The sequence below is a fragment of the Mus caroli genome, unplaced genomic scaffold (assembly GCF_978045245.1).
Source record: "Mus caroli unplaced genomic scaffold, Mus_caroli_1 scaffold_15, whole genome shotgun sequence".
Lineage (NCBI taxonomy): Eukaryota > Metazoa > Chordata > Mammalia > Rodentia > Muridae > Mus > Mus caroli.
In genome coordinates this window covers 85502534-85529322 of record NW_028227270.1, presented here as the reverse complement: position 1 = coordinate 85529322, position 26789 = coordinate 85502534, and the positions used below count along the sequence as shown (strand labels likewise).

Genomic DNA, 26789 nt, shown 5'->3' with positions numbered 1-26789 from the left:
CGCTGGCTTCTCCTTCTTATCCAGGACCAACAGTTTAGAACATTCATCCAGTAGCCACTCCAACCTTCCTGAATCTCTTCCCTCCTTGGACAGGTAGGCTTTCCTCTGCCTGTCTGTGAGTGCATCTCTTGCCTTCTTCCCTTTCTTCCCATGCACATTTCACAAGCCTCATTCTCCTCTCTTCCTGAAAAAGGTCAATCCCTTCCACAACTTTGACCACTTCCTTTCTACAGACAACCCCAACTTTCATCAACTTCACTTTATCATCATTCTTGAATGTCAGCCTGAAATGGGCAACTACCTGCTGCAAATAGGCACCTCAGTGTCCCATAGGTGTTTTAAATCTCATCTGCTCAAAATAAAAAGCAAGATAATTCCCTAAACATGCCTTCTGTACCTCCAGCTCTCTTGTCTCTTCCTATGTGGCATCCTCAGGGAATGCTATACATTTAACCGTGAGTGCCAGGGTTAGGGTCTCTCAACACCCATCATCTTACTAACCCTGAATTCTGAGATACTATCTGTAAACACAGGTCCCCTTGCCAGATGTGGAAATCAGCGCTGTTTGCTTATCTGGTGGGTGTGTGTGTGTGTGTGTGTGTGTGTGTGTGTGTGTGTGTGTGTGTGTGTTACATGTGGAGGTCGGAAGACAACCCTGTTTCTGTTCTCTCCTTCCATCTTTGCAAGTTCCAGGGATCCAACTAGACTCATCAAGACTGTGTGCGAGCTCTTCATCCTTGAGCAACCTCAGTGGCTGGATCACTACTTTTTATGTGACATTTTCCAGATGAAATCAGCCCACGGCCATGCTTGTCCCCCATAAACTTGGTTCTGATTTGTTGTGGTGCCCTGGGCTTCTGGAAGAATCTTACAAGAAGCCATATGACTCAGAACTGCTGTTTTTACTTGTTACTCAAGTGTGGCTGTGTTAACATTACATCACAAAGGGGACCTTTTATGAGGCAGTCTCTGCCTGTGAGGAGAAAGCCAAGGGCAGAGGCTGTTTCCAGGCATGATGGAGGCGATCTTGCTTTGAGGTGGTTTAGCATCCCACTTGTTCCTTGAGGACATCTGTTCCTACCTAAGAGCACTCACCTGAGATGCTCAAAGGTCCAGAAGAAACACTTCTCGGGTGACAAAGCAGGTAAAGAGTGGAAAAAGGAAATGAAGGCAAGGGATACCCTTCAGAGTCCCTACAACGCTTCAATCCAAAGCCCTGCTCCCACACGGACTAGTTAAGGAGTGGCTATGTTTTGGAACAAGGGCTTCTGTAATTATAAAAGTGGGTGGATCTAGGCATTGAGGGTACACTCACCCACGAGTGTGTGTTTTTAGAGGTTAGAGGATTAGAGGTTGGTGTGGGAATGTCTTCTCTTCTCCTCTTCTCCTCTCTTCTCCTCTCTTCTCCTCTCTTCTCCTCTCTTCTCCTCTCTTCTCCTCTCTTCTCCTCTCTTCTCCTCTCTTCTCCCCTCTTCTCCCTTCCCCTCCCCTCCCGTCCCCTTCCCTCCCCTATCTTCTCTTCTCTTCTCTTCTCTTCTCTTCTCTTCTCTTCTCTTCTCTTCTCTTCTCTTCTCTTCTCTTCTCTTCTCTTCTCTTCTCTTCTCTCTCTGAGATTACATCTCAAATTGAGCCTGAAGGTTATAGTTTCAAATGGACTGCCAGACAGCACAGCCCAGTCCTAGGTGCTGGGGGTTAACAGACAGCATCGAACTTTTGCATGGGTGCTAGGAATGTGAAATTGGGTGCTCATGCTTCAACAGCAAACACTTTACCTGCTGAGACATCTTCTCACCCCAAAAGAGTTATTGAAGTATGAGGGCTGAATATAACTCAATGGTCTAGCGTTTATTTTGCATGCAGGAGACCCTAGGTTTGATATCCAGGGTATGAGAGGAAGGAGGAAGAATACAGTGGTAAAATTGGTTGGAGACAGACCATAGAAGGCATTGAACTCCAAACCAAAGTCAGGAGATATTCATCTCAGGCCAACGGGGAGCTGCCAAAAGGTTTGTGGAAGGAATGGACTGGCTAAAACAACCCTTAAGAGACTAAAATTTTGATTATCATGTTCTGGATAGAGACGAGAATTAGGAGGCAAAATCTTGACATCAATATCTAGGTATCTGGATTCTTGGAATGGTGAAGGAGGAGACAGACTAAGAGTAAAGAGTAATGACAAAAAGAAGGAAATGCTGTAATGAAACTTATCACTTTGCATGCTGATTTAATTGACAAAATGCCAGGTATGCTGGCACACGCATTTAGCTTAGTTCCAGGAATTGAGAACTCTGTTGAGTTCAAATCTAACCTGATCGCTATAGCGAGTTTCAGACTAGCCAAGGATTCATAGTGGGAACCTATCTTCCAAAAGGGGTGGGGAAGCGGGAGCAGGGGATGGAGAGAGACAGTCCAGCAGTTAGGCACACTTGTTGCTCTGCAAAGGACTCAAGCTTGTTTCCCAGCACTCACATAGTGGTTCACAACCATCTATAACTCCAGTTCCAGATATTTGATACCCTCTTCCAACCTGCATGTGTACCAGGCACACACACACGTGGTACACATACAGGCAGGCAAAGCATGGATACAGAAAAATTTGAAAGGAAAATGAGAGACACAAAAATTAACTCAAAGGGAAAAATGAATTTAGTGATTAGTGAAGCTTAGGGATCAAAACAAAGGGAAAAGTCCCAAACATGATACCCAGATTTTAGAATGAATGACAATAACGAATGTGCCATCAGAAATTAGGAGGCAGATCGTGTATGGAGGAAAGATGAGACATCTCAGTTGGGGACAGTGGAGCTGAAGTAAGAGTGGGACACAATACTTGCCACATATAGGTAGATGGTGACGTGAAACTGCATGCACAGTCTAATCAACCATCCAATCATCGGCAAATTTATCCAATCAGCTGCTTGGTCTCTCCAGGAAGATGCCTCAAAGCTACTTCAGATGCTAGATATCCAGAATTTAGCTCATCATCTTCCCTTCCAAGCTGGTCCCCTTCTGGCTTCCCTGACGCAGTAGATGATACCCTCATTTAAGACCCTAAGAGCCAACATGAACAATGGCCATTGAGACTGTCATTTCTTTTTTCTAAAGTAGTATTTGTATTGAGAATTTCATATTGTACTTTGATCATATACATCTCCTACCCCATTCCTCTCCCAGCTCCTCCCAGATCCACCAGCATCTCACCACCTCTTTTTTTTCTCTTTGTTACTACATGTAAACATACAAATGCAGCCTGCTATACTTTCCTGGCAGGGGACATACCATGATCACGAAGGTGGTTTTCCAAGGGCGAGGCTTTGTGCTGACCCCTGCGATTTCCCCAAATGCGGGAAACTTGGAGTGGGGGACTGCATTCGCGCTCTCCCCTGAAGGAAAAAAAAATGCAACCTGCTGAGTCCATTCAGCATTGGGAGTATGCAGATCTTTTTAGATAACTACTTGGTTCTGGATAATCAATTAGGAAGCTCATCCCCAGACAGAACTGACTCTCCCTCTCTCAGCAGTCTGACTACCTGTCACCAAAACCTCGTCTGTTTTCCAAATCTCTCTGCCTTTGGTTCATGTCCATGTCACGCTAGCATCATGTCTTCTGAACTGTCCCCAAACTGTTCTTACTACCCTCTAATCTTGTTCATACGAAGCAGTCACGTGATCTTTTCACAAGGCAAAGCTTATCTACGTCCCTGATATGAAAAGGCTTAAGAACTATTACATTGATATTAAGATAAAGATGGCGTCCCACGGGTGACATGGCCGTTGTCCTTTCTGTGTGGCTCTCTGACTCTACCTTACACTGTTAAGCTCTGGGGTTTTCCAGATTCATCTACCAGAATATTCTCCATGCACCCTGATACCTGCAACCTCTGACACTGGCACCCCTACTAAGCTTCTAGTTTCCCTCCCAGCATGGCATCAGTAATCCCTTCCATGGGGAGCCTCTCTAGCTACCTTATTTGATCTTTTCCACAACTTCCCCATCACCGTTAGAAAAGAGGATATGAGACCCTGAGACTCAAATATTTACCTAAGATAAAACAGTAAGGAGGCAATGAAGCCATTAATTTGGTGTCAAAGACTGTTAAATGTTTTATTGTATCATCATATAACCCTGACCATCCAAATCCATTACTGGGGCATTGGGGACCTTCAACAAATGGGTTTCAGGCAAGCCACATGGCTCAGCAGGTAAAAGTGCTTGTCACCAAGCATGATGACCGAAGGTTAATCCTGGGACTCACACGGTGGAAGAAGAGAACACACACCCATGGCATAAATAACCATTTACTTACTAAATGAGATTAAAATATTCAAATCAAACTTTGGCTGAGGAGATGACTCAGAGTAAAGAGTTTGCGACACAAGGGTAAGGTAAGGACCCAAGTTTGGATCCCCAGATCCCACGTAGAACCAGGCATAGTAGCATCTGTTATCCCAGTACATGCTACACACACACACACACACACACACATATATGCTGAGCCTTGAAACCTTGAAATGCTTTCCAATAGTAGTGACCCTAATGGATACAAGGCATGATCTAACTATGGGAGCTCATTCATTTTTAACTTTTCTCTTCATAAAGATTATTTTTATGTGCATGAGTGTTCTTGCCTGCATGTACATTCATGAGCATGTGCATGCAGTACCCTCAGAGGCCCAAGAGGGTGTTAAGTGGCCTGGAACTGGAGCTACAGATGGCTGTGAGCCACCAGGTAGATGCTGAGAACCTAACCTGAATCTTCTGCTAGAGCAGCCAGCTCTTACCCACTGAGCCATCTCTTCAGCCCCAATTCTTAACATTGCTTATTCATTAGTAAATTAACCTTATGCTTTGCCTTTAAGTACTGCTTTAGGCATGTTACACAAATTCATTTTTTAAAATTTATTTATTTTATGTATATGAGTACACTGTAGCTGTCTTCAGACACACCAGAGGAAAGCATCAGATTTCATTACAGATGGTTTTGAGCCATCATGTGGTTGCTGGGATTTGAACTCAAGACCTTCAGAAGAGCAGTTGGTGCTCTTAACTGCTGAGCCATCTCTCCAATCCTACACAAATTCTAATATGTAGTACTTTTAGTTCTGAGAATGAGACTGGACATTATTTAATAATGTTCTATCCATCTTCTAGATAACTAGGATTTTTTAAGGCATCTTTTTAAAAGTGTTAATTACATGATATCATTATAATTTAAAATACTGTCAGATAGGACTGCATCTTTGGACTTTATTGAAGTTTCCTTTATGGCCTACTGTAAACAATTGGGCAAGAATTCCATTTTATGTTTATTTCAGTTATGCATATATTTTGTGGTGTGTTCAACTAATATCCATGATATTTTTATTTCTAGAGGATCTATAATTCTTAGAGATGCTCACTAAGCTGCTTTTATTATAATAGCTAATTTATATATTTTCTTATTTATTTGACATAGCATAAGATTGTATTATTTGGTTCATGAATGTCTATAATGATTTTATTATTTCAGTCTTCTATCTTTTTTTTTTTTAAACATTTCTTGTTTGGTTTTGTCTTGCTCTGTTTTAAGACAAAGTCTCTCTGTGTAGTCCTGTCTGTCCTCTGAAACTCTGTACTCTTGAACTCCCAGAGCTTTCCCTGCCTCTGCCTGCCTCTGCCTCCCTCTGCCTGCCTCTGCCTGTCTCTACCTCCCTCTGCCTGACTTTGCCTGACTTTGCCTGACTCTGTATGGTGAATGTGCTGTCAAACCAGCTGTTTTTTTAAACATTTTAAGCTATGAAATATACTATTTTATTTCATAACTTCATCACATGCAAATAGTTACAGAAGGAGACAGGAATGAAAAGAAAGAAGAAAGGACTAGAGGGAGGAAGTAGAAAGGATTTTTGCCTAGACTTCCTCCCCAAAACCACACCCAGGATTTACTTCCTCCAACCATACCCACCTTTTACACTTGCACTACCTCCTAATTGTATACTCAGACCAGGGTCTTTACAGTCTAAGCATCTCTTAAAACACATGTGCTTTGTTAATCTCCTCAGCATCTCTGAACCAGGTCAAATTGACTTTCAAAATTAACCATTACAACCCATGAACGGAAACTTCTACCTGTGGCTGAGGGTGTAGCTCAGTTGGTGAAGTCCTTGCCTGGCATACACAAAATCACCAGCCCCGTATAGCCCAGGCCAGGTGCTACATGCCTGTAGTCTCAGCACTTGGATTGTGGAAGCAAGAGGATCAGAGGTGCAAAGCCAGCCTGGGCAACATAACAATTTGGAGGCCAGCATGGAATACATGAGACTATGCCTTAAAAATAAATAAAAAATTATCAGGGGCTGAAGAGATGGCTGAGCAGTTAAAAATATTTGACGCTCTTTCAGAGGAATTGAATTGTGCTCCTAGCAAATGTAATGAATTGCTCATAAACTGCTTGTAACTTTAGGTCCAAAGAGTATGATGTCCTCTTCTTGCTTCCTCTGGCACTAGCATGTACAGACACACACACAAATACTACACCATATCACACCACATAGGAATAAAAATAAATATATGCTACAAAAGAAAATTAAGGCAAATGTTATAAAATGAGAAAGAGAAAAAGTCATTTTCATTGACACAAGAACCTCAATGACCTTGACCAACATCAGTCCATGTGCTTCTCTCCCCAAGATCACAGAATCCTTACATACTGAAGAGTCTCATTCCTTCTTCCCCTCCTTGGTACCTTAGCCTCTATCTGAAGGAAGTGGGTACTAACTGAATAGATCCCTTGAAGACCTCTGACCCCACCCTGTCCTGTAGCAGATGAGGAAATGACATAAAGAGGAAGTCTGTGACTTCATAGAGGTCACATGCCTAGTGACTGTCAGAAGGTAGAAGAGACTCAGCTCCCAGGGCCAGCAAAAAGGTCAGTGGATGAAGGTTCTTGCAACTAAGCATGATGACTATGCAGGTCCAAGTTTGGTGCCTGGGACCTGTATAGTGGAAAGAGAAGACAGACTCCCTGCTCTCTCCTCAGACTCTCCTCCAAGGGAAACAAAAGTTTGCCCCTCACATGGACCACTCACCTGAAGAGTGTGGTGAGGGAGTCTGAGAAGTGGAGAGCCACTGCATGCAGGGAAACGCAGATGCAGACGCTCTTTGCTGAAAAATATTTCCACAAAGATCATTCTTTGTGTAGACTTCTTGGAAACAGTTTTGGACTTGAATTAGACATCTAAAGCTGGGCTTCCCTATAGTTTGGATAGAAGACATGCCAGTGTTAAACTGGCCAAGGAGGGTGGTGGAGGCCCAGGAAGGCAGGAGAGTAAAAGCAAAACCCCAAAACATCAGCTTAAGTAAAGCAAACCCTGAGGCCACCAATTTGTGCAGAACAAACTCTAGGGTCAGCCTCAAGGCAAGAAGACACTTCTGGGGGTGGACTTGGTCTCTTATGGTGGATCCATTCTGAGCAACGGCCCTGGGAATCCTGTTTGGATTAGAATCCTAAACCCCTGTAGCAATGACTCAGATGTCCCTTTTCCTTTGGTGGCATTAGAGCATTCTCTGTACTCACAGTACTTGCAGAGTCCTCAGACAAGGCAAGGGAAGTGAGGAAGACAGAAAGAGATGAGTCACATAAGTGACTGTTGTCCCTTGCTGAGGCAGGTGGTGGACCAGGACAGCCATATGCATCAGATCCAGTCTTCTCTCCAAGCATAGCTGGAGGACACCGGTGATGAGGACAGCTGAGGACTGCAGATTTTCATGCCCTCTGTCCTGATACACTGGGAGCCTCCTCATTTATACATCCTGTCGCCTGGAACTACTTTACTCTTCATGTCCCCCAGAGAACAAGTGTTAGAGTAACAGCCAAAGAATTTTAGAGTTAAAAATGGTTCCAGTTCACAAGAAATAAGATCAGAACAATGCAAAGTCATTGCAGCTCCTTGGCTACAGCAAGCCAAGCCATGAGAACCAGGTGGTGAAGGCATGCCTAGTTCTGCCATGAACTGAATGTGTGACCCTGGGCTCCGTGGCTAAGATTCATTCCATATCCATCAAATAAGGTCAGAATGGCCCCTTGAACATCTCAAGTCTCATTTCTAATCAGGAAGTAAGAATAAGGTCACTGAACCCATAGGGAGAAGAGGTCTGGAAACTCCCTCCAGACATTTGGTATTTCTCTGTGAAAGCACCTAAGGTCTTACACTCATGACTCCCAGCCATGTTTTTTTCCAGGAGAACCAGAGGCAGGTTCTTAACCTTAGGAAGACCTAAGACCTAAGGCTAGAGGAAAAATCGCCATCCCAAGATGAAGAGTTGCATTGATAATTTCCAAACACCAAGGGACGATCTCTGCTCCTCCATCAGCCTTACCCAGCATCTGATAGTGAGTTAGCTTCTACTGCGAAGTGATTAAAAGGCCACCTGGCTTTTAACGTGTCATTTAAATTTCACATAATTGAGTAGGTAGTCCACTATTAATTAAAAAGTAAGCAGGAAAAATTGAGCGCAGATGATGTTTTGTTTTGCTTAAATTATGCTTGGTGAAATACAAATATCCCACCAGTGAAATATTCTGGTGTAGCTCTCTCTAGCTAATAATGGTGGTTTGCATTTGCTAGTTGTAAATGGGTCATTGCATGTCAGGGGTCTGTGTCCTTTCGTGCATACTTATGACATGTGAGGTAGTGACTAGCACATTGCAGACACAGACACTGGTGCTAGATCAAACTGATAATGAGGGCTGACTACCATTCATGTGGCGCTCACGGTAGGCTGATGGAAAAACAAAGGTGATGTTATGTCTGAAAGGCCACACCCATACTCCATCAGCGAATCTCAGGCGAGGCCTGCAAGAAAATTGCACACATCACCTGATTTAGAAAGACATCAGTTTCCGCCGTTGCTTGTGTTGACAATAGCAATCTTGATGGACTGTCTCAGGTTGAACAGAAAGGTTAGTTAACTGGATACAGAGGGATATGTGAAGTCAGGACGCAGGCCCATGTTGGAATAACTTCAAAGTCTACATCCTTGACACCCTACACCTGTTTCAGACTATTTAAAGCAGGCATCAGTAAATTTCTAACGCCATTTCTCAAATCAGTTTTTATCAGGGTACAGAGAATAATAAATAGCAGGGTACCCCGGGGTCAAGTCCTAGCTCTACCACTATGACATGAGGAAAGTTAACCTCTGTAAACTGCATACCTCATCTGTAAAGTAAGAAGTATTAAACAATACTGTTCACAAGGTTCTTGTGAACATTTGAGAATCCATATGCAGTGCTCAGGGCACTGCCTGTCAGAAACTACACTCTCCTAGATCTAAGATATTAACATTGTGGTTCAGGGTTAGTGCATGGCTCAGGGGATTAGCCAAACAACCTGGGTTTGATCTTGGGAGTACTAATTATGGAAGCAGAGAATCAAATCCTGAAGGACTGACATATAGTAAATTCCCATTCACGGCAGCAAATTTTTACTGTCAGATCGTCAGTGAAGGTAGTGGGCAAAGAATAGAGACCCCAGAAGGACATTATGATATCTGGACAGAGCATCTGGTCTAGGTGGAGAAAGAAAGACTACGACCTAGAAATATGAGTATTTCCAGGGAATCCAGAACAAGCAGGAGCTGTTTGCAGAGCAGTGGGTGGTTTGGCCGAAGAGATGGTGTCACAGTCTATGCCTTTTGAGTTGTATTTTTGGAAAATAAAACTGAGGTCATCTCCCTTGCTTAATAAGACGTGAAGGTGAAGTCTCTCATTTCTGAAGTGGTTTTAACTGGTGTCATACACAGTGAGGCAGAGTCTCAACAGAGCCGGTAGGTAGATCAAGATCGCTGTTGTCAGCACAGGAACTGGGGGAACTGAGGTCTTTCCAAATTAGTGAGTAGGATTCTCTTGTGGGCCTCACCCGAGGTTTTCTGAAAAATTGCTATGTGTCTCTGAAGACCTGTCATCCTCCCCTTGTTTGTTCATGACCCCAAAAGTTATCCCTGGAGAGAACCGACTCCATGTGTGCCTACGCACACACAAATTAATGTGAAAAGAAATTATGGTTTAGGACACCCAATACCTCTGGAGTCCCCAGATGGTGGGTCATCTCTCCCCAGCTGCTAGCTTCCTCCACTTTCAGAACTCTTGATCATTGTCTCAAACTTCAGGAAACAATGTAATTGACGTTAAAGCAAACTGATGTAAAAGTCCATTCACAGGAAGCTCGCTGTGGGCTCACTTTTCACTTCTGTGTCTTACAAAGCAAGGGAAATGGCCTCAGTTCCGTTTTTCCAAAATAAATCCCAAAGGACATAGACTGCAATAGCATCTCTGATGTCAAACCACCTACTGCTCTGTAAACAGCTCCTGCTTGTTCATCATGAATCCCTAGCAATGTAGCACTCCCTGTCTTTCTGAGCATCTCATTCCTTTTGCACTTTCTATCCTTTTGAATAAGATATTCATTTACATGTCTGTTTCCCTGCTAAGCTAATAGACCACTTGGGGACAGGAGCATCTCCTTGTCCATCTGCATCCTCCAATCTCTCTCAGAAGGTAAAGGAAGGATTGGAGTACCAAGGGGAGCTCAAATTGTAGGATGCTTTCTGGGAGGGGTAAGAGGAGCTAGGATGATTCTTCTCATGTGATACAAATGGCTATGAACGATAGCCTTCTATCCACTGTGGCTCGCTGTTACATATATTGTAATACATGTTGATGAACTGTAAGGAACCAAGAAATTGGCTTCTACTGTAGTGAAAAAGGGGCAAGTTTGACAACTTTAACCATTGTTTTTTACACTATCACTTTTAATGTGCAGTTGCTTTGACTTGGTACTAAATGATACTTACAACTTCCTTGGCCAAGCACAGAATGCTGGCTGGCTCTCAGATTCTGTAAGGACCTGGGAAAGTACCTAAAGTGCCTTGGTTCCCCATCTACTGTAATAAATTCCTCCTGTTGCAATTGTCATTGCAGGTGGTGACCAGAGAACAGAGGCCCCCCAAAAATTTTATGGCATTCAAGGGAAAGCAAGAGTCCAGCCTGGAAATACATAGCCCAACCCAAAAGTTATCTCTGAAGGAAAACAATGGTAAGACCAACCAGGAGCCAATCCTGGAGAGTAGGCAGAATTATTAGATCACCCCATATAATTGATTGTATTGGTGGTGCATATTCAGACTGTGTGATAAAAGCGTGGAGGCATGTCACAGCCACACCACAGTAGCATATTCTATTTACAGGGTCGGCTCCCCTGAAAGTGTGCCTATCCTTTTTCTGGGTCCTCCCACGCGACTTCCCTGAATTAATTTTCTAAGCCTGAACTTCCATTTCCACACAGTGGTTGCTTTCATCTCTTCTACTGCTTTCTTTAATAACTTTTGATGACCCAAGAAATACTTGGCTGGGTTCCATTTTCCACTTCCTCCAGGTGAAATATAGCACACGCCACTCCCTATGTTTATAAGAGCCACAAAAGGCTCTTATCTACACTAATTCTTTTAGTTAAGTTTCACTAAGGGGACATCTGGATTCCTGACAGAACAAGATTCTTCATTGATGAGAAATACTTAACAAGTCAGAATGGCACAGGAGCCAGCAGCTTGCTGATGCTTCTCAACACTTTTGCATTAGTTGTGTATCAGAAGCTTAGAACTTCAGGTTCAAGTGGCTAGATAATGAGGAAGTCAGAGATAGGGAGAAAAGTCAAATGGGTTAAAGTCTGACTACATCTGACTGCCCCTCGAGATGCCTGAGGTAACCATCACCCGGTCATTTTTAGTCATCAGATATTCACCTTTGAATTTTAAAGTCATGATCCATTATGAAGACACAAATGACTTATAGAGCCACAGGAATAACCACACAATGAAGAAGGCAAAAGAGAACACGGATATGGTCTTTTAAAGAACTTCAAATCAGACCGCTGTTGCCGTGAGGAGAAAGCATTGTGAGTTAAGAAAATCTGTCCATCTGCATGGAAGATGTGGACCATTCATAAGCCATGTTTTATTCAAATGGTCACCAGGACTTTTATTCCCAACATCTTTTACCACTTGTTCCAGAATAACTTGCATGCCATTGTGGAGAAAGAAAACTGCCTGTGCTGCCAAAGCAAGCTCACATATGGACCAAATTCTCCCCCACGGTGACTGACATGCCTTTCTGTGGTCCTTTTCTACAGTTAAGGATACTGAGGATATGTCTCCATGGTTACCTTACTCCATTCAAGTTAGTCCCCCACAATGCAGTGCCAGCTTCTTCATTATCATCACAATCTAAGCTGTCACAGTACTCATGAGGGCAAATCACAGAAGTCACAGAGAACTTCCTGAGGGACCGAGCATCATATTCCATGTTCTCCAGCCTCCGACTGCTCTAGCTTCCTCTATGCTCCTGTGATTTTTAAAATATGACCAAAAGCCATTTAGGCGAAAAAGGAAATCATTTGGCTGACATGTCCAAGTCACAGTCCACTACTGAGGTAGGTCAGGAACTCAAGCAGGAGCTGGAAGCAAAAGCCATGGAGGAACACTGCTGTCTGGCTCCCTTACAGACTCAAACATAGCTTACTTACATAGCCCAGGGAAGGGTACTGCCTCCATCAGTTATCAATCCAGCTAGCCTCCAACATGCCAGTCTGATCTGGGCAGTCCCTCAATTGAGATTCCTGTCTCTGGTGACTCAATGCTATGTCGAGTTGACAGTGAAAGCTAACTAGGACACCGAAGAAAAACATTATGACATTCAAACTTAAAATACAGTCTCAATTTTGGTCTCTAAATATCTGAGAGTATATACAATACAATTAAAGATCTGTGTATTTGTTTGTATATCTAAGTGTGTGTGTGTGTGTGTGTGTGTGTGTGTGTGTGTGTACAAAAGTGTCTAGGTGTGTGTGCCTGAGTGATTACAGAGGTCAGAAGATGTTGTTGAACCTAGAGCTTGTTTTTAAAGTAGACTAGAAGCCAGTAACCTTCCTGTCTCCGCCTCTCCCAGAGCTGGGGTTACAGATGTCCACAGGACCCTTGACTTGTTGCAGGGACATTGGGATCAACTTCCCTCCTATAATTGTGCAGAGAGCAAACACTTTGACCATTGAACCATCTCTCCAACTTCTCTACTTCAAACTTTAAAACATAACCAGGATGCTTGCTGACTTTTTGTGGTTCTGGGGAGTGAATTAAGTCCTTCTCCTTGTTAGGCGAGCACCCTGTCACCTTGATATGTCTAGCACCACATTACTTTTCTGTTGACACAGTCACACTAGGTTGCCCATGGTGTCCTTGCATTCACTGTGTAATCCAGGCAGGATTTGAAATTTCAGTTTTTCTGTCTTAGCCTCGTGAGTTGCGTTTCAGAGCTGTACCACCAGCCAGGCTTTTGAGTAACTGGTTGTCTCCTTGCTTGTTTTCTTGTTCGCTTGCTTGGTTGGCTTTTGAGACACAGTTTTCCTATATTGTATAGGCTGGGGTTTTGTGTGTGTGTGTGTGTGGGGTGTTGTTGTTATTTTGGGTTTTGTTTTGTTTGTTTGTTTGTTTGTTTGTTTGTTTGTTTTTTGGGTGGGGGATACTCCATCCCCCACCAAATTCAAGACAGGATTTCTCTGGGTAGCCCTGGCTATCCTGGAACTCTATAAACCTGGCTGGCCTTGACCTCAAAAAGATCTGCCTGCCTCTGCTAGGATTAATGGTGTGCACCACCACTGCATGTTTTAAAATGGGGCCTTACTCCGTAGACTAAGCTGGTCTAGTACTTACAACATATCCCAGACTGATCTCAAATTCATAGCAATCTTTTATCCCAATGCATGCTGTTCTTTTTCTTTTTTTTTTTTCTTTTCAAAAGTCTGATGTGTAAATAAATGCCGTCTCACTGTGGATTCCCATTATATATAATAGACATTCAGTGGATGCTTGTCAGAATGAACTATATCAGTTTGTGGGCCATGTCCTTCATTTGTTGGTTGGTTGTAGAGACAAGATCTAATATAGGCTGGCATCTTAGTCTTTTCTGCTGTTGCTACTATAAAATTCTCTGAATCATCAGTTTATGAAAGAAGGGCTTGTTTTAGCTTCCAATTCAAGGTACAGTCTATCCCAGTGGGAAATCTAGGCAGCAAGAGCTTGACACATCAAGTTTGCAGTCAAAAGACATCAATGAATGCAGGCTACTACTCAATTCTCCCCGCCCCTCTCTCTCTCTCCATTTATAGTCTAGGAGCTCAGCCAGCGAATGGTTCCACCTATAGAGGGTGGGTCTTCACATCTCAATTAACATAATCTAGATATCTTCCACAGGCATCACCCAGAGGCTTAGCCTCCCAGGTTGCTCTAACCATCACAGCTAGGCTGATCCTCCTGCCTCTACCTGTCAGGGTGCTGGATTACAGGCATACGGCACTGCACCTAAACCGCACATCCTCATAGTATTTTATAGTTGGAAAATAATACTAGACATAACCATTTTGTGAACAGTATTTTATTGCCTGAGGAATGGAAAGATAATGCCAAGAACTTCCCTAAGAAGCTTGAAGTTATCAAATCTTCAATTTAAAAAAAATCCTGGTGTATGGTGCTAAATCCCAGCACTCCTGAGGTAGAAACAGACAGATGGAGTTCCAGGCCAGTCAGAACTACATTGTCTTCAGCCACAGTAAATATTGCTATTTGTTTTTAATAATTTGTCCAAATTTTTAGGAGGTTTTTATGGTTTGAAGATCAGAAATTGATCAGGAAAACTGATATTAAATGGTAGAGAAAAGAGACATATTTTAAATTCTGTCTTCCTGGAGTACATATTCAAAAGTTCTGCTACTGGAAAACACCAGAAAAAAAAAAAACTGAGTTGGAAAGCATTCAGATAGTGGTGGATTTCCACCCTAATTAAGTTTCCTTCTCTCAGGCAGCCTATTTACTAATGCAACATGATAAGTGTTAAAATTGTCATTTAACAAACATTTATAATGATAAAAATAATATATGCTTTATTCCAACTGTTACCACAGTATAAATAAGAATTGCTTCTCAAAATATTAGCTTTGTTGAGGACTGTTCCTTTTTCCTTCTAATTGATGTACCACCAAGGGAATAAAACGTATCAACAAACAGAGAGAACCACACAAAGCAATGTAGTATGCTCTTCATAGCATGTGAGTATCCTCTTCTATTCTTGGAATAATACTCTGTAGCAAGGGAGGGGAAACAAGAAACTATATCTAAAGGTGGCTTTTTTTTTATTAACACTAGAAACCATATTTCAGCAGCAGTTTGTCATGGCGAGGTACTTGCCACTCTCTCCAAAACCTCCTAATAAGCATTTATCCATCTCATTTGGCTACAGTGTGTGCTCCTTGGGTGACTTCCCCAGAGAGACCACAGACTCAGACTGAGCACAGCACAACAATATGTGCTCTGTTCACTTCACATCAATTTACTTTAAGACACTCAGACACTGATTTCATTATAGATCAGAAGATTGTGTTATTGCTTAACAAGACGACTTTAGCTTAAATACAAACATAGAAATCTATTTTAAACATAGATAATGGTCCTAAAACCCAATGAAATTTTTCTAAGAGAGTTTATGCTGCGGTACAAAGCCCAGTGTCTGGGAAACTCACCCCATACACCAAAACTGAGGCCATTGGTCACCACTCAACAATCCAAATGAAATACAGTGGCAAAGCACCCCATTCGACCGCCCTCCAGGAGCCTTTATTGAATGCTGTACTGTGTAGAGCAGACCGTGCTGAATAGTCATGGTCTAGAAAGGAGACAGTCAACTTGGTCAAACTGAATAACTGTAGGAAAGTTCCATAAAGAGGCTATTTACAAAGGCATAGGCAGCATTAGGGGAATCACAGAGATAGACATATGGTAGGCAGGCAGAAATCAGGAGCCATGTGCACCTAAAGAGCCAGGCAATGCTGTGTAGCCCAAACTCACCATAAGCCAACAGGGAGGGAGCCCCCAGATGTGCACTAATGCCTCCCAGTGACCAAATCCTGAAGGCAGAAGGATGGAAGCTGATTCAGGATGAACATCTTCCAGCATCCTGAAGCACAGACCAGGTGCTAAAAGAAGATGAGTATTTAAAACCAATGCTGAATGTGTGCCTATGTACAAGCTAGGTCATGGGCAGCACTGTTATCTTATTATTCATGGTATGCTTTCAACATTTGGCTAGAATGAGACTTACTCTGTTCACTTGTTGGGACTTTCAACTATGCACATGCTCTCCCGTTGTGGTGGGTATCCTGTCTTGGTGGGATTAAGTCTTCTTGGAACTTTGTACATTCTGTCCACTATTTCATTTGGTCTGAAATCACTGGAATTGCAAGCCAAAATAAGCCTTTTCATATGCTGATTCCCTGCGGCACCTTGGGTATTTGCTACAGCAACAGAAGATGATCGGTAAAAGGGCAGAGCCCTCAGCACTTCACACAGGTCCCACCTCTTAGTAGCTCATCGTGGCAATGAATTTCAATGTCTTTTGTAAGGGACAGACCATATCTAATCTTCCCCATTATATATAACTAGGAGAGTACGCAGTCATCCTATTTGCCTCTATATTTGCATGGTTGATCCTTAAGTGAGTCCTGTATTCATCCTGTCCTTTGTAGTTCCAACCGCATGTCCTTTCTGCACTGAGGCGCTGTCATTGTTAGATTTATCTGTGGGGTTCTGCCCAGTTGCTGCTCTAAAGCCCTTCTCAAAGATGAGCATCTCCACAAGCCTCCCAGCATCGCAGCAGCCACCAGCTCATGAAAACCAGGTCTTTTTCATGTGAAGTGTGATTTTGAGCAAGTTGCTCTGAAACTCCATTTCTTTCCTTATAAAATGAAGATAATGACAGTAACTCCGAGACTTTTACTAGGATTAATATAATTTCCAAATACCACCCCACACTAAAGAGCCTCTAAATCCCATCTCCTACCACCACTCTGTATCTCTCCCTAGTCCTCAACCTTCCTAACACTGCGACCCTTAAATACAGTTCCTCATGCTGTAGTGACCCCAACCATAAAATGATTTTCACCGTTACTTCATATCTGTAATTTTACTACTGTTAGGAATCTATCTAACATGTGAGGTATCTGATCTGCAACCCCTGTGAAAGGGTCATTCAATTCCCCTCCCAAGAGGGTCGTGGCCCACAGGTTGAAAACCAGTGCTCTAGTGTCTAGGTATCTTGCTTCAGAAACTTGTTTAGCAAGTTTAAAGTGATAACTTAAATGCATTCCCAACAGGCAAAATGACACATGTTCACTCAGGAGGAAGAAGCCTGCATGGCCACCAATTGTTTGTGTACTCCACGAGTCAAATCCCCGGTCTATGGAGCACAGATTACAGGATTGAGCTACCTATCGTAGGGAGTATGAATGACCCAGACACTGAGGAGAGCAACCAAATCATCCCTGCAGACAATGCTCTAACCAAATATGGCTTGCTTCTCCCCAAGCCACGTGTTTTCCCACCACCACCACCCATTTTCCATTCCCTTCCCTTCATCTCAAATGAAATGAAAAATTTCAAAATAACTCCACTTGAAACTGTGTTTAACATAAGCTCAGAGTAGACTTGAATTCTTTTTCGAATTTTCACTGACAAACTACTTCCAGCTGCCCTCCAGGGCAGGTCACCACCACAATAAAATACAGTGTTTGCCGAGGATTTCAGCTGCCACCTGGGGGTTCAGTGTACTCAATGAATGCTATTTAGCAGAGCCAGCATGAACCAGTGACAAATGGCATGTTGGCGTTATTTTTTTTTTCTGGCCTGTGGTTTCAGGACTGGTTGCTTTCAGTTCTCCTGGTTTGGTCTTCTATGTTACCAGTCTTTTCCACATTTACAGCCTGGTCCTTCCTCTCTCCCCAGCTTCTGGCAGCCAGCTTTGTGTGACAGAAGGCATTTTTTGCTTAGATGGGTCATATTTGAAATGGCCAACAAATATGGATTTTATAGTTACTTTGTGCTTTAGAATTTATATATATGTAAATATTTGTATAGGATATTATATAAATATATAAAACATTTAAATATTTATATAAAATAAATAAAGTGTTTTATTGCTGTGAAGAGACACCATGACCAAGGCAACTCTTATAAAAGGAAACATTTAATTAGGGCTGGCTTACAGGTTCAGAGGTTCAGCCTATTATCATCATGGTAGGAAGCATGGCAGCATATATATAGGCAGACATGGTACTGGAGAAGTAGCAGAGAGTTCTACATCTTAGTCCAAAAGCATCCAGGAAGAAACTGATTTCCGCAGTCAGCCAAGAGAAGGGTCTTTTTCACAATGTGTGGCTTGACCATAAGACCTCAAAGCCCACCCCCACAGTGATGAACTTCCTCCAATAAGGACACACCTACTCTAACAAGGCCACACCTCTTAATAATGCCACTTACCATGAGCCAAGCATATTCAAATAAAATATATTCTATACTATATACTATATAATATATATGTATAATTTATATATAAAGTATCTATTTCTTTAATATATGTATTTCATATACATATACATACACACACACATATATACATATATATACACACATTTCTTATATATATACACACATACACACACATATATATACATATATATATATATATATATATATATATATACACACATTTCTTTTTCAACAGCTTCTCTTGCAGTGTTATCACTTCATACACATGAACTAACCAAGAATGGTGTGTTACTTCCCTCATCTCTGGACACACCCTGTAAAGCGAGGCTTGTTTGTATATGATTAGACACAGTCTGAGCCACTACCCAGCCGAACAGTCCCCCTAGCTTCTCTGCTTAGTTGGACTTCACCTCAGGCTAAACCCCTGGGTCTGCCCCCTTGTCCCTGGCCCTGGACTCTCCCAGAGTCTGTCCTTTTCCTCCTTTCTCATGCCCAGCCTTTCTTCACCTTCCTTCCTGGTTCTAGACCACTTGCAGTTATTTTTTATTGTTATTTATTATTTATTTATTATTATTATTTATTTTATTTTATTTATTTTTATTTATTCCTGAGGAGATCTGAGCAAACATCTGTTTACCTTAGATAGGGCACCAACAGCAGACCAAAGAAATGATTGCACCCAAGTCTACCACAGGGCAAACCAGTGAGTTTGGGGTTACTTACAAGGGTGTGGGTGACTCAAAGGCAGCTGCATCGCTGGAAAACCCAGCCCAGCTCAGGCGATGATTCCCCGAAGCTGCATCTCTTGAGCTTCCTGCAAACTTGCAGGCAACTCAGCCCTCTGGACCATCTCCTCTCTCCAATCCGACTGCCTGTATGATACATGATCGTGGGACTCTCTGAACTTTCTGAGTCTTGTACATGACCTAAACTTCTCCTTCCAGACGGGAACATTTGAATAGGGAGCAAATGGCTATACAACATATTGTATACTTTGAGGTTCTGTGTTCAGACTATTGGCTGAACTGACACATGGATGGATGGCAAGAGACAGGCACTGGAAAACAAGGAATAAAACAGTTTCAATACCCCCCAAAATGGAGTTTCTTCTTTACCCCTGTCCCTGAGTCTCAGATTTCTGATCATTAAAGAGGAAATCCTTTTCCCTGAAGACTTGTCAAAGAATTCCAGAAAGCCTGTGGCTGCCGGGGAAGTTCTCTGCTTCTGTCTGCAGAAAGGTCTGGGAACATTCTTTCTTCAGAGATATGGATCAGGGTTCCTTCTGTGCATGTCAGGGCTCAGAGTGAAACAGCCATTTGAAATATATATATAAATGAGTTTCTTACAACCCAAAGCCATCTTGAGGTGATCTATAGGCTTCTTGTGCTGTTTACACAGTCCCATACAATCTTTTAGTTTAGCACAGACGTCTGTCAGTTGGATTTCCTAGCACCCGCTCCCAAGCTTCTTGCTTTTCTCCCTTCTCTCCATCTCCTCTTAAAAGCAATCTAATCTAAGAAACATTTTGTGTGTGTGACTCTTGCATGCCTCCTCACTCCCAGAACACTAGTCAGGCATGCAGACTCATGAATGACACCACAGACTGAGCAGGACAACAGGCATGGCCAGATCACAAATGTCACTTCCATAGCATCTTGTTTGCTGTACCTGGGATTTCCCAGAACAGATGCACTCCTTGGTGCTGAGGCACAAGCGAGGTTAAAGGTACTAGAGAATAGCCTTACAGCTTGTTCTTATTCCATGCTTCTTCAAGGCTCACTGTCACCACCCAGACTACATAGTCAGCATGTAGCGCTGGGAGTGTCACCTGGATCTTAAGCTAGCCTTGGCTCAGCTCTGCTCCTGGGTCATCATGGTTGGTCTCTGTTGAAAGCCAAGACCCACAGCAGGATGTCCAAGATAGAGTTTATTGGACAATGGAAAAAGAACACACTCACAGGGTGAGAGTGGCCAACAGCCAGAGAAACCATTGTGTTGACCTACACTTTTAGGTGTGCTTTATTGAATCTCTTGAACAGGGTTTTCCCTGAGAGGTGCCTTCATGGCTTCATGACAGAACCATTTGGATTGTCTCTTAAGGGAGTGGACAATGGTCTTTGTCCCTTACCAGATAGCCTCCAGCTAGACAGCTAATCTTATGATCTTCCAGACAATTCAGAATGTCAAGTCTCCACCCAGGGCCAGAAACACAATTCAGATCTTTAGACCAGTGTTCAGAGTCCAGCACTTCTGGTTTCTGATTTTACCAGATGCTGGTAAAGAGGTCTATCGTCCATGACTTAAGATTCTGTTAATGTCTAAACTATCTACCTAATGAAAGTACAATACTCATCTATATTTCCAGATCCTGCCAGCTCTCCAGGCCTCTGGCACATCTAAAACTCAGACAGCCTGGGATCACCCCCCTAGATTCTTTATTGTTTCAGAGGAGGAAATGAACGTTTCTCATACTTAGACATGGAGGCTTAACAAGTCCTCTCACATATCCAAACACTAAAGCTTTATCTCTCAAGAAATCAGATATCTATCCAAAAAAAAAAGAAAGAGTAAACCCATCACCTTTTGGTTTTGTTATTCAGGGACCACTCACTCATGCCTCTGGCCCATGATAATGAAATGCTCTACCACAGAGCTACGTCCGCCGCCCCGATTACCTTTGTACTGTTGGGTTTAAAGAGTAGACACAGTAATGCAGACAACCTGAAACACATGAAAGTCTCTAAAACCTTCTATTTTGAAAGTATCAGTTAGTTTATCCTAGCATGTAGTGTTGAGACCGGGAGCACAGAGAGGCCTACATGACCACAGGTCACATCTTTTTTTATGTGACAAGCACGACACGTTCCAAGTCAGGAGTCTGGCAGGGACCTAGAAGTCACCTAAGCCTCAGGTGTGTGCCCACTGATTCTCTGGGTCTAGACCTGCTCTACCTTACCAAACTTTCCTGGCATGGTTTTTCATCCGACACTAGCAAATACAATTCAATTTTTTTTGTATGTATGTATGTACATGTTTTGTCTGCATGTTTACGTGTGTATACCTGGTGTCCTTGGAGGCTAGAAGAAGGTATCAGATTCTTTGGAGTTGGAGTCACAGAGAGTTATAAACCATCATGTAGATGCTGGGAATCAAAACCAGGTCCTCTGTAACAACAGCCACGTCTCTTAACTGCTCATCAATGTTACTATGGCAAGGCATACACAATCTATTACAAATATGACTTCTTGAAGTCAGATTTGGGGTGGCACAGTGAAGCTAGCTTGAGATGAAAAGCACTGTTGGAGACTCAGCCAAGGAGGGGTGGATTCCATGTTCCCCTAAGATTCTATAACTAGACAATATGATTTATAAACCTCCAAAGCATGGAAGGAAAAAACCTTTGGAAGCCAAAGCCTAATGTTTTCACTGCTGGCACCATACGTCTTCTTGCTTAGTGAATCTACCTTAAAGCATTGCTCATCAACTAAGTTATTGTTGGGCCAAAGCATAGAGACAAGGAAACACAGAAATTGTACATTTCCTATTTGCACGTCCCTGTAACTGGTAGTCAACTTGTTGGCACAGTTTATGATAGTTTGCCTGTGGTGGGATGGAGGACAGTGTCTTCAAAACCAAAACCAAATAGGAAAAATGACAAAGCTGTTGATTTAAAGAGCATGAGGTCCAGGCAAAGCTAGTAGTCCAATGCAGAGTGCTTTAACAGTACAAAGTAACCTTGCTGAGTCACCCTCCCCCCCCCAAGAAAGAGTGAAGAATTAAAAAGAAAAATCACTAGCTACTGAAGGCAAGGACAGTTTGCTACTCTTAGGCACTGTAAGAAGAAAGAGCTCTGAAGTGCACCCTATGCAGAGAGGAAGAAAAAAGACTAGGTCTTATGATCAAGCCTTCTGTAATCATGATATGCCATTGTCCATATCACTGGAGATGAGACTAGATCTTAGGTGCTAGAGATCTGGCTCATATTGGTAGAGTGCTAGGGTTCCATCCCAGCACCACATCAAACCAAGTCTGCTCGTACCTGTCTATAACCCCAGCACTCCAGAGATGGAAACTAGAGGATCAGAAGTCCAAGATCATCCATAGCTGCACACCAAATTCAAGGTCAGCCCGAGATACTCCATAAAAGATCTCAAAGGAGAAATCAAATGAAGTAATACACAGCAGATCATGCAAGAGTAAATGCTCTGTCTTACTAACTTAGGAGGCATCCTGGAGACAGAGGAGCTTCTGTTTCTTTTGAGGATAATGACACAGTTTAAAAGAATATCTCCACTGTCCATCAGAAGGGTTCGGATGGTGATGAGCTGCAAGTAAGAACAATAGGGAAAATGGCTCTGAGACAATGAATTGAGTTTAAGAACGCCCCTCCCCATCATCATTCCTTCCACAGTTCCCTTCTTTGCCATGACTTAGAGTGTTTCTGCAGTACTCTGAATAGACAGGCTCTGCTGTATCCTGACGTCCTTTTCCACAGTGCAGTCTAACGCCTTCTCTCGCCACCCATCCCGACCAGATTCCTCTGTTTATTCAGTCAGTGTGCCTATTGGTTTTTCCCTCTATTTTGGCAATCATACTAATAGATCATCTCCCCTCCTCAAAAATATGTTAAACAAGGTACTTTGGAGTAATGAGATTATACATGATATGTTGATATTTTCTTCCATTGTGTGTCCACATGTGGGCACGGGACTCATTTTTCTGGTTGCTCCATGGTGATAAGAGTTAAGTATGCTCTTTGGCTGTTAGTGGGAATACTGTCTTGCTGGTGTTGCCTGTGTTTGGAATGTTCCACTTCTGGTAATTCATTCAATGTCTATATTTTTCTTTTCAAAGCCACTTAACACTTTCAGCTTATATAAATCTTGTAGTTAACTACAGGCTCCAGGTCTTTTTCACATGAAGTGTTCACATAAATCACTGGGCTTCTGCCCTATTCTCATCTTTATGAGTAGTCAAGATATAAATCCTTCTTACTGTATTAAAGGATGCTAGTGTATTAAACAGCCTAAGTAACAAGCATGCCTTTGAAGAGGACCGTCAGGATCAAATTTGCATGGCAAGAACTCCAGGAGCTGGGCCAGAGGGTCCCATCTGTCTTCTCTTTCTAGTTTAGACCAACAAAATAGTCCTTGGAATACCATCCCCAGCAGAAATCAATACATAATAATATTCAAGGTAGTGCTAACCTACATAGGCAGTGAAGAAATGATTGTTTTAATTTTGGAGGGTGTCAATCAACTATAAAGAGTTCTTTCATAGCCTCTTGACTGTGTGAACTACTAGATGGCAATTTTAAATATCAAAATTTTATAGTAATATCTAGGGATGATTCAAAGTGGGAATCATCTATCAGCATCTATTCAATTTTTAATAAAGAAAAAGTTACTGGGGAAACCCGAGGATGAGAGAAACATTGGGAAGATGTAAGAAAGGGAAAAAACATCTAAAATGGAGATGGAGAAAAACAAAAAAGAAGCAGACCTAGAAGACAGGCAGAAGGAGCTGTGTTGGAGGATGTTTGTCAGAGAGGAATAGTGGTGGTGGTAGATTAAGACATAGTGCCCCAGTGAATTCCCCTAGCTCTGTAGAGTGATGGAGAAATGGATAAGTGCAACAGAAAGCTGCCTCAGAGCCTCTAAGAATCTTCAGCAAATTCACCCTCCCTGTAGGCCATAGGCCTCTGACACCCAAGGATGGATGTCAGCCTTTACTGTTGCCTAGACTGTAGACCAGAACCAACAAGTGATAACACTGAACTTCCACTGTCCTGTTCAGCTCGGTCTTTCCTCCCTGCTACACATCCAGATTCTGCACACACATAACAGATCCCAGGGACTCAGTTTTACTCTCTTTCCTCCTCCTCCCACAGGGCGTAGGCAATAGCCAGCCTATTTCAAAGGAAGCCCAGCTCTGCACATTTCCAGAGAAAGCTGAACAACGTACTGATGATAACACCTGCCAGGTAAGTGTGCTTTCCTGGCTACATGCGTGAGTCTGGCTTCAGGGGTAGAAGACGTCTGCCCTGGCACAAATTGTTTCTGAAAGATGCAACTAAAAAAATATATGTGACTTGGGTAAAAAAAAATTAATTGTATTTTAAAACTAAGTCAGAAAGAAGAACAGACAACCAGAACAATGTACAAATCCACAGTCCAAACTGTAGTGTGAGCATCTCAAATGGCTTTATGGTTTCTTTATGGCCCTGCATCCAGATCTCCATGTTTCTGGCCACTTATTTCCTTGTGCTGAACGGATACCTCTTTAGGAACTCAGTTTGAAAATAACCTGCATTCAGGGCATTGAGAATCCATTTCAAGTGTTTAAATATTAAATAGGCTAAGTCAGAGATTAATTTTATATTTGTTCTGAGTCTTCCCTTGCCCCTAAGATTGTTTCTATGTTCTTTTGTTTTTGGTTTTTAAGAGGATTCTTTGTTAGCTTTATTTTTTTTTCATTATGCTTCTTTTTCTCTCTCTGTAACCTCTTGGTCCCTCTTGGGTTCAGTTGGGAGAAAGGAGGGTGAATTAGAAGAATCCTTAAGGAATATGGCTCCAGCCTTTACAGCTGGGCCTGCTTCCTAGGAGGGTTCTTCTGGGGGGAGGTCTTAGGGAAATACTGTCATCTGGATCCTTGTCTGTGGCATCCTGCTCCCAGGCTCAAACCACCCATGTGAGTCCCAGTCTGGGGGTGTCTGTATCAGCATCAGCACCTTTGTGGAATTCACACCAGCAGCGTATTCTTCAACTGGACACTGCAGATGAGAACAGTGAGAGCAGGGGCTGCTTCCCCCTCTCCTGCTGGGGTGGGCTACTCTAGCAAAGGTTTGGCATTCTGGATTCTCCAGATGAAAAGTAGAGACCATCTTAGAGGTTCACAGGGACCCCTTAACTGTGAGTGTGGTGGGAACAGACCTGCCACTCTAGGAACATATCACTGCTCTAACAGTGGTGGTGACAGAGTACACTTCCAGGTCTTGGCATCTTAACGAGCAACACAAAAAGACTACAGTCTCCCTGTCTGTGGAGGGCTTGGTTTAGGCCATAAGTATTGCTTGACTGGATGTGGTTTATGGTTCCTCCACTGCCTCCCCACATCATCATAAACTTGAAGGTATCAGGAGTAGTAAAGGCTGGTAATTCACCTAACCTACTATATGGCACATGCCAGATTTTCAGTTACTTTCTCCTTATACTGTAGCACTGACAGGGAGCCATGGCCCAGCCTTGATACAGAGCATCAGCCTGCATATTACTAAACCAAGGAGAAAATCCAAAATCACACCTCCAAGACTCTCACCATCCATCAGGGAAAACCAACCAAAACCCCATACAAGTTGAGCCAACCTAGATTGAGGGTCATCTGTAAGGGATGCAGACATCCCACAGACTCCTCTGGAATCTACTGTGTTTGGATGCCTTTGGCAATCAGGTGGCCTTTATGGTCCCTTCTCAGAAAAAATTTCTAAACTTTACAAAACATGACCTGGTACATGACTTACCAAGGAAACAATTGTTACTGAGATACAATTATCAAAATCATTTTAAAAGTGGATTTTAGTAATGCATTTTACTGAGCTGTTTTTAATGAGGTTCTTTGGCAATTAAAAATCTATATGCCTTTAATATATAACACATATATTATATATTATATGATGTCTTAGAGTTTACAGATGAGTGTCTAACCATGAAACTCCGTTAGAATCTGTCACACATACACACATATGTGTGTATATGTATTTGTGTGTATATCTATACCTTAAAAAGCATCCTCCATCCTTACTGACCTCTTCATCCCTTCATTCATTCCTCTCTGTATTATGAGAACACTTATTACACGTGCTAACCTCTTAGCAATTTCCTAAGTGTGCAATAGAGTGACATTAATGTGTTGTGCAGCAGATTCACCTTACGTAACTGAACCTTTGTACCCATGGGTCAGTACCACCTGCTTCTCCCTCCTGGAAGCTCCCATCTTCACACTCTCTGCTTCCTGGGTTTGACTATTTAGGTCCAGTCCTGTTTGCTCTTCCCCATGTAGCTTACTCCACTTATGTGTGGTTGCTTCTTCCTTATCACACAATACCACAAGTTCTGGTAGCAATTCTAAGAATGAATTCACATGATATTTTAAGATATACACAATTGTGTGTGATGGGGAAACTACCTGTGGTTTCTATGGGTGACAAAGTTGTCACAGCTGTTGCTAATGCTACTACAACTTGTTGATTGAATTCACAATTGGAAGACAATGCTAAATTCCACCCAGAGGATATTGGAAACAACAATGAACTGGACGGACTGGCTCCTATCCCTGCCCATAGACCCCCTGGATTCTACCCATAAGCCCCTGAGGACAGAAGCAG

At 42.6% G+C, this 26789-nt stretch overlaps 1 protein-coding gene and 1 pseudogene across 2 annotated transcripts in view; both read left to right on the top strand.

Annotated features, from left to right (window-relative positions):
• Nucleotides 1-999: 999 nt before the first annotated feature.
• Nucleotides 1000-26789, top strand: part of Cdyl (chromodomain Y like) — a 206582-nt gene continuing 180792 nt past the window's right edge. Inside the window, exons 1-3 of one of the 2 annotated variants that reach the window (XM_021180697.2) lie at nt 1000-1144; nt 10962-11076; nt 24297-24389. In XM_021180697.2, the coding sequence (XP_021036356.1) occupies nt 11074-11076; nt 24297-24389 (96 nt within the window). In that variant the 5' untranslated portion in view covers nt 1000-1144; nt 10962-11073. Of the gene's footprint in view, nt 1145-6890; nt 6909-10961; nt 11077-24296; nt 24390-26789 lie in introns of those variants that run through there. The other variant, XM_021180698.2, reaches the window with a different exon arrangement.
• LOC115029141 (U1 spliceosomal RNA) lies at nt 3256-3386 on the top strand (annotated as a pseudogene).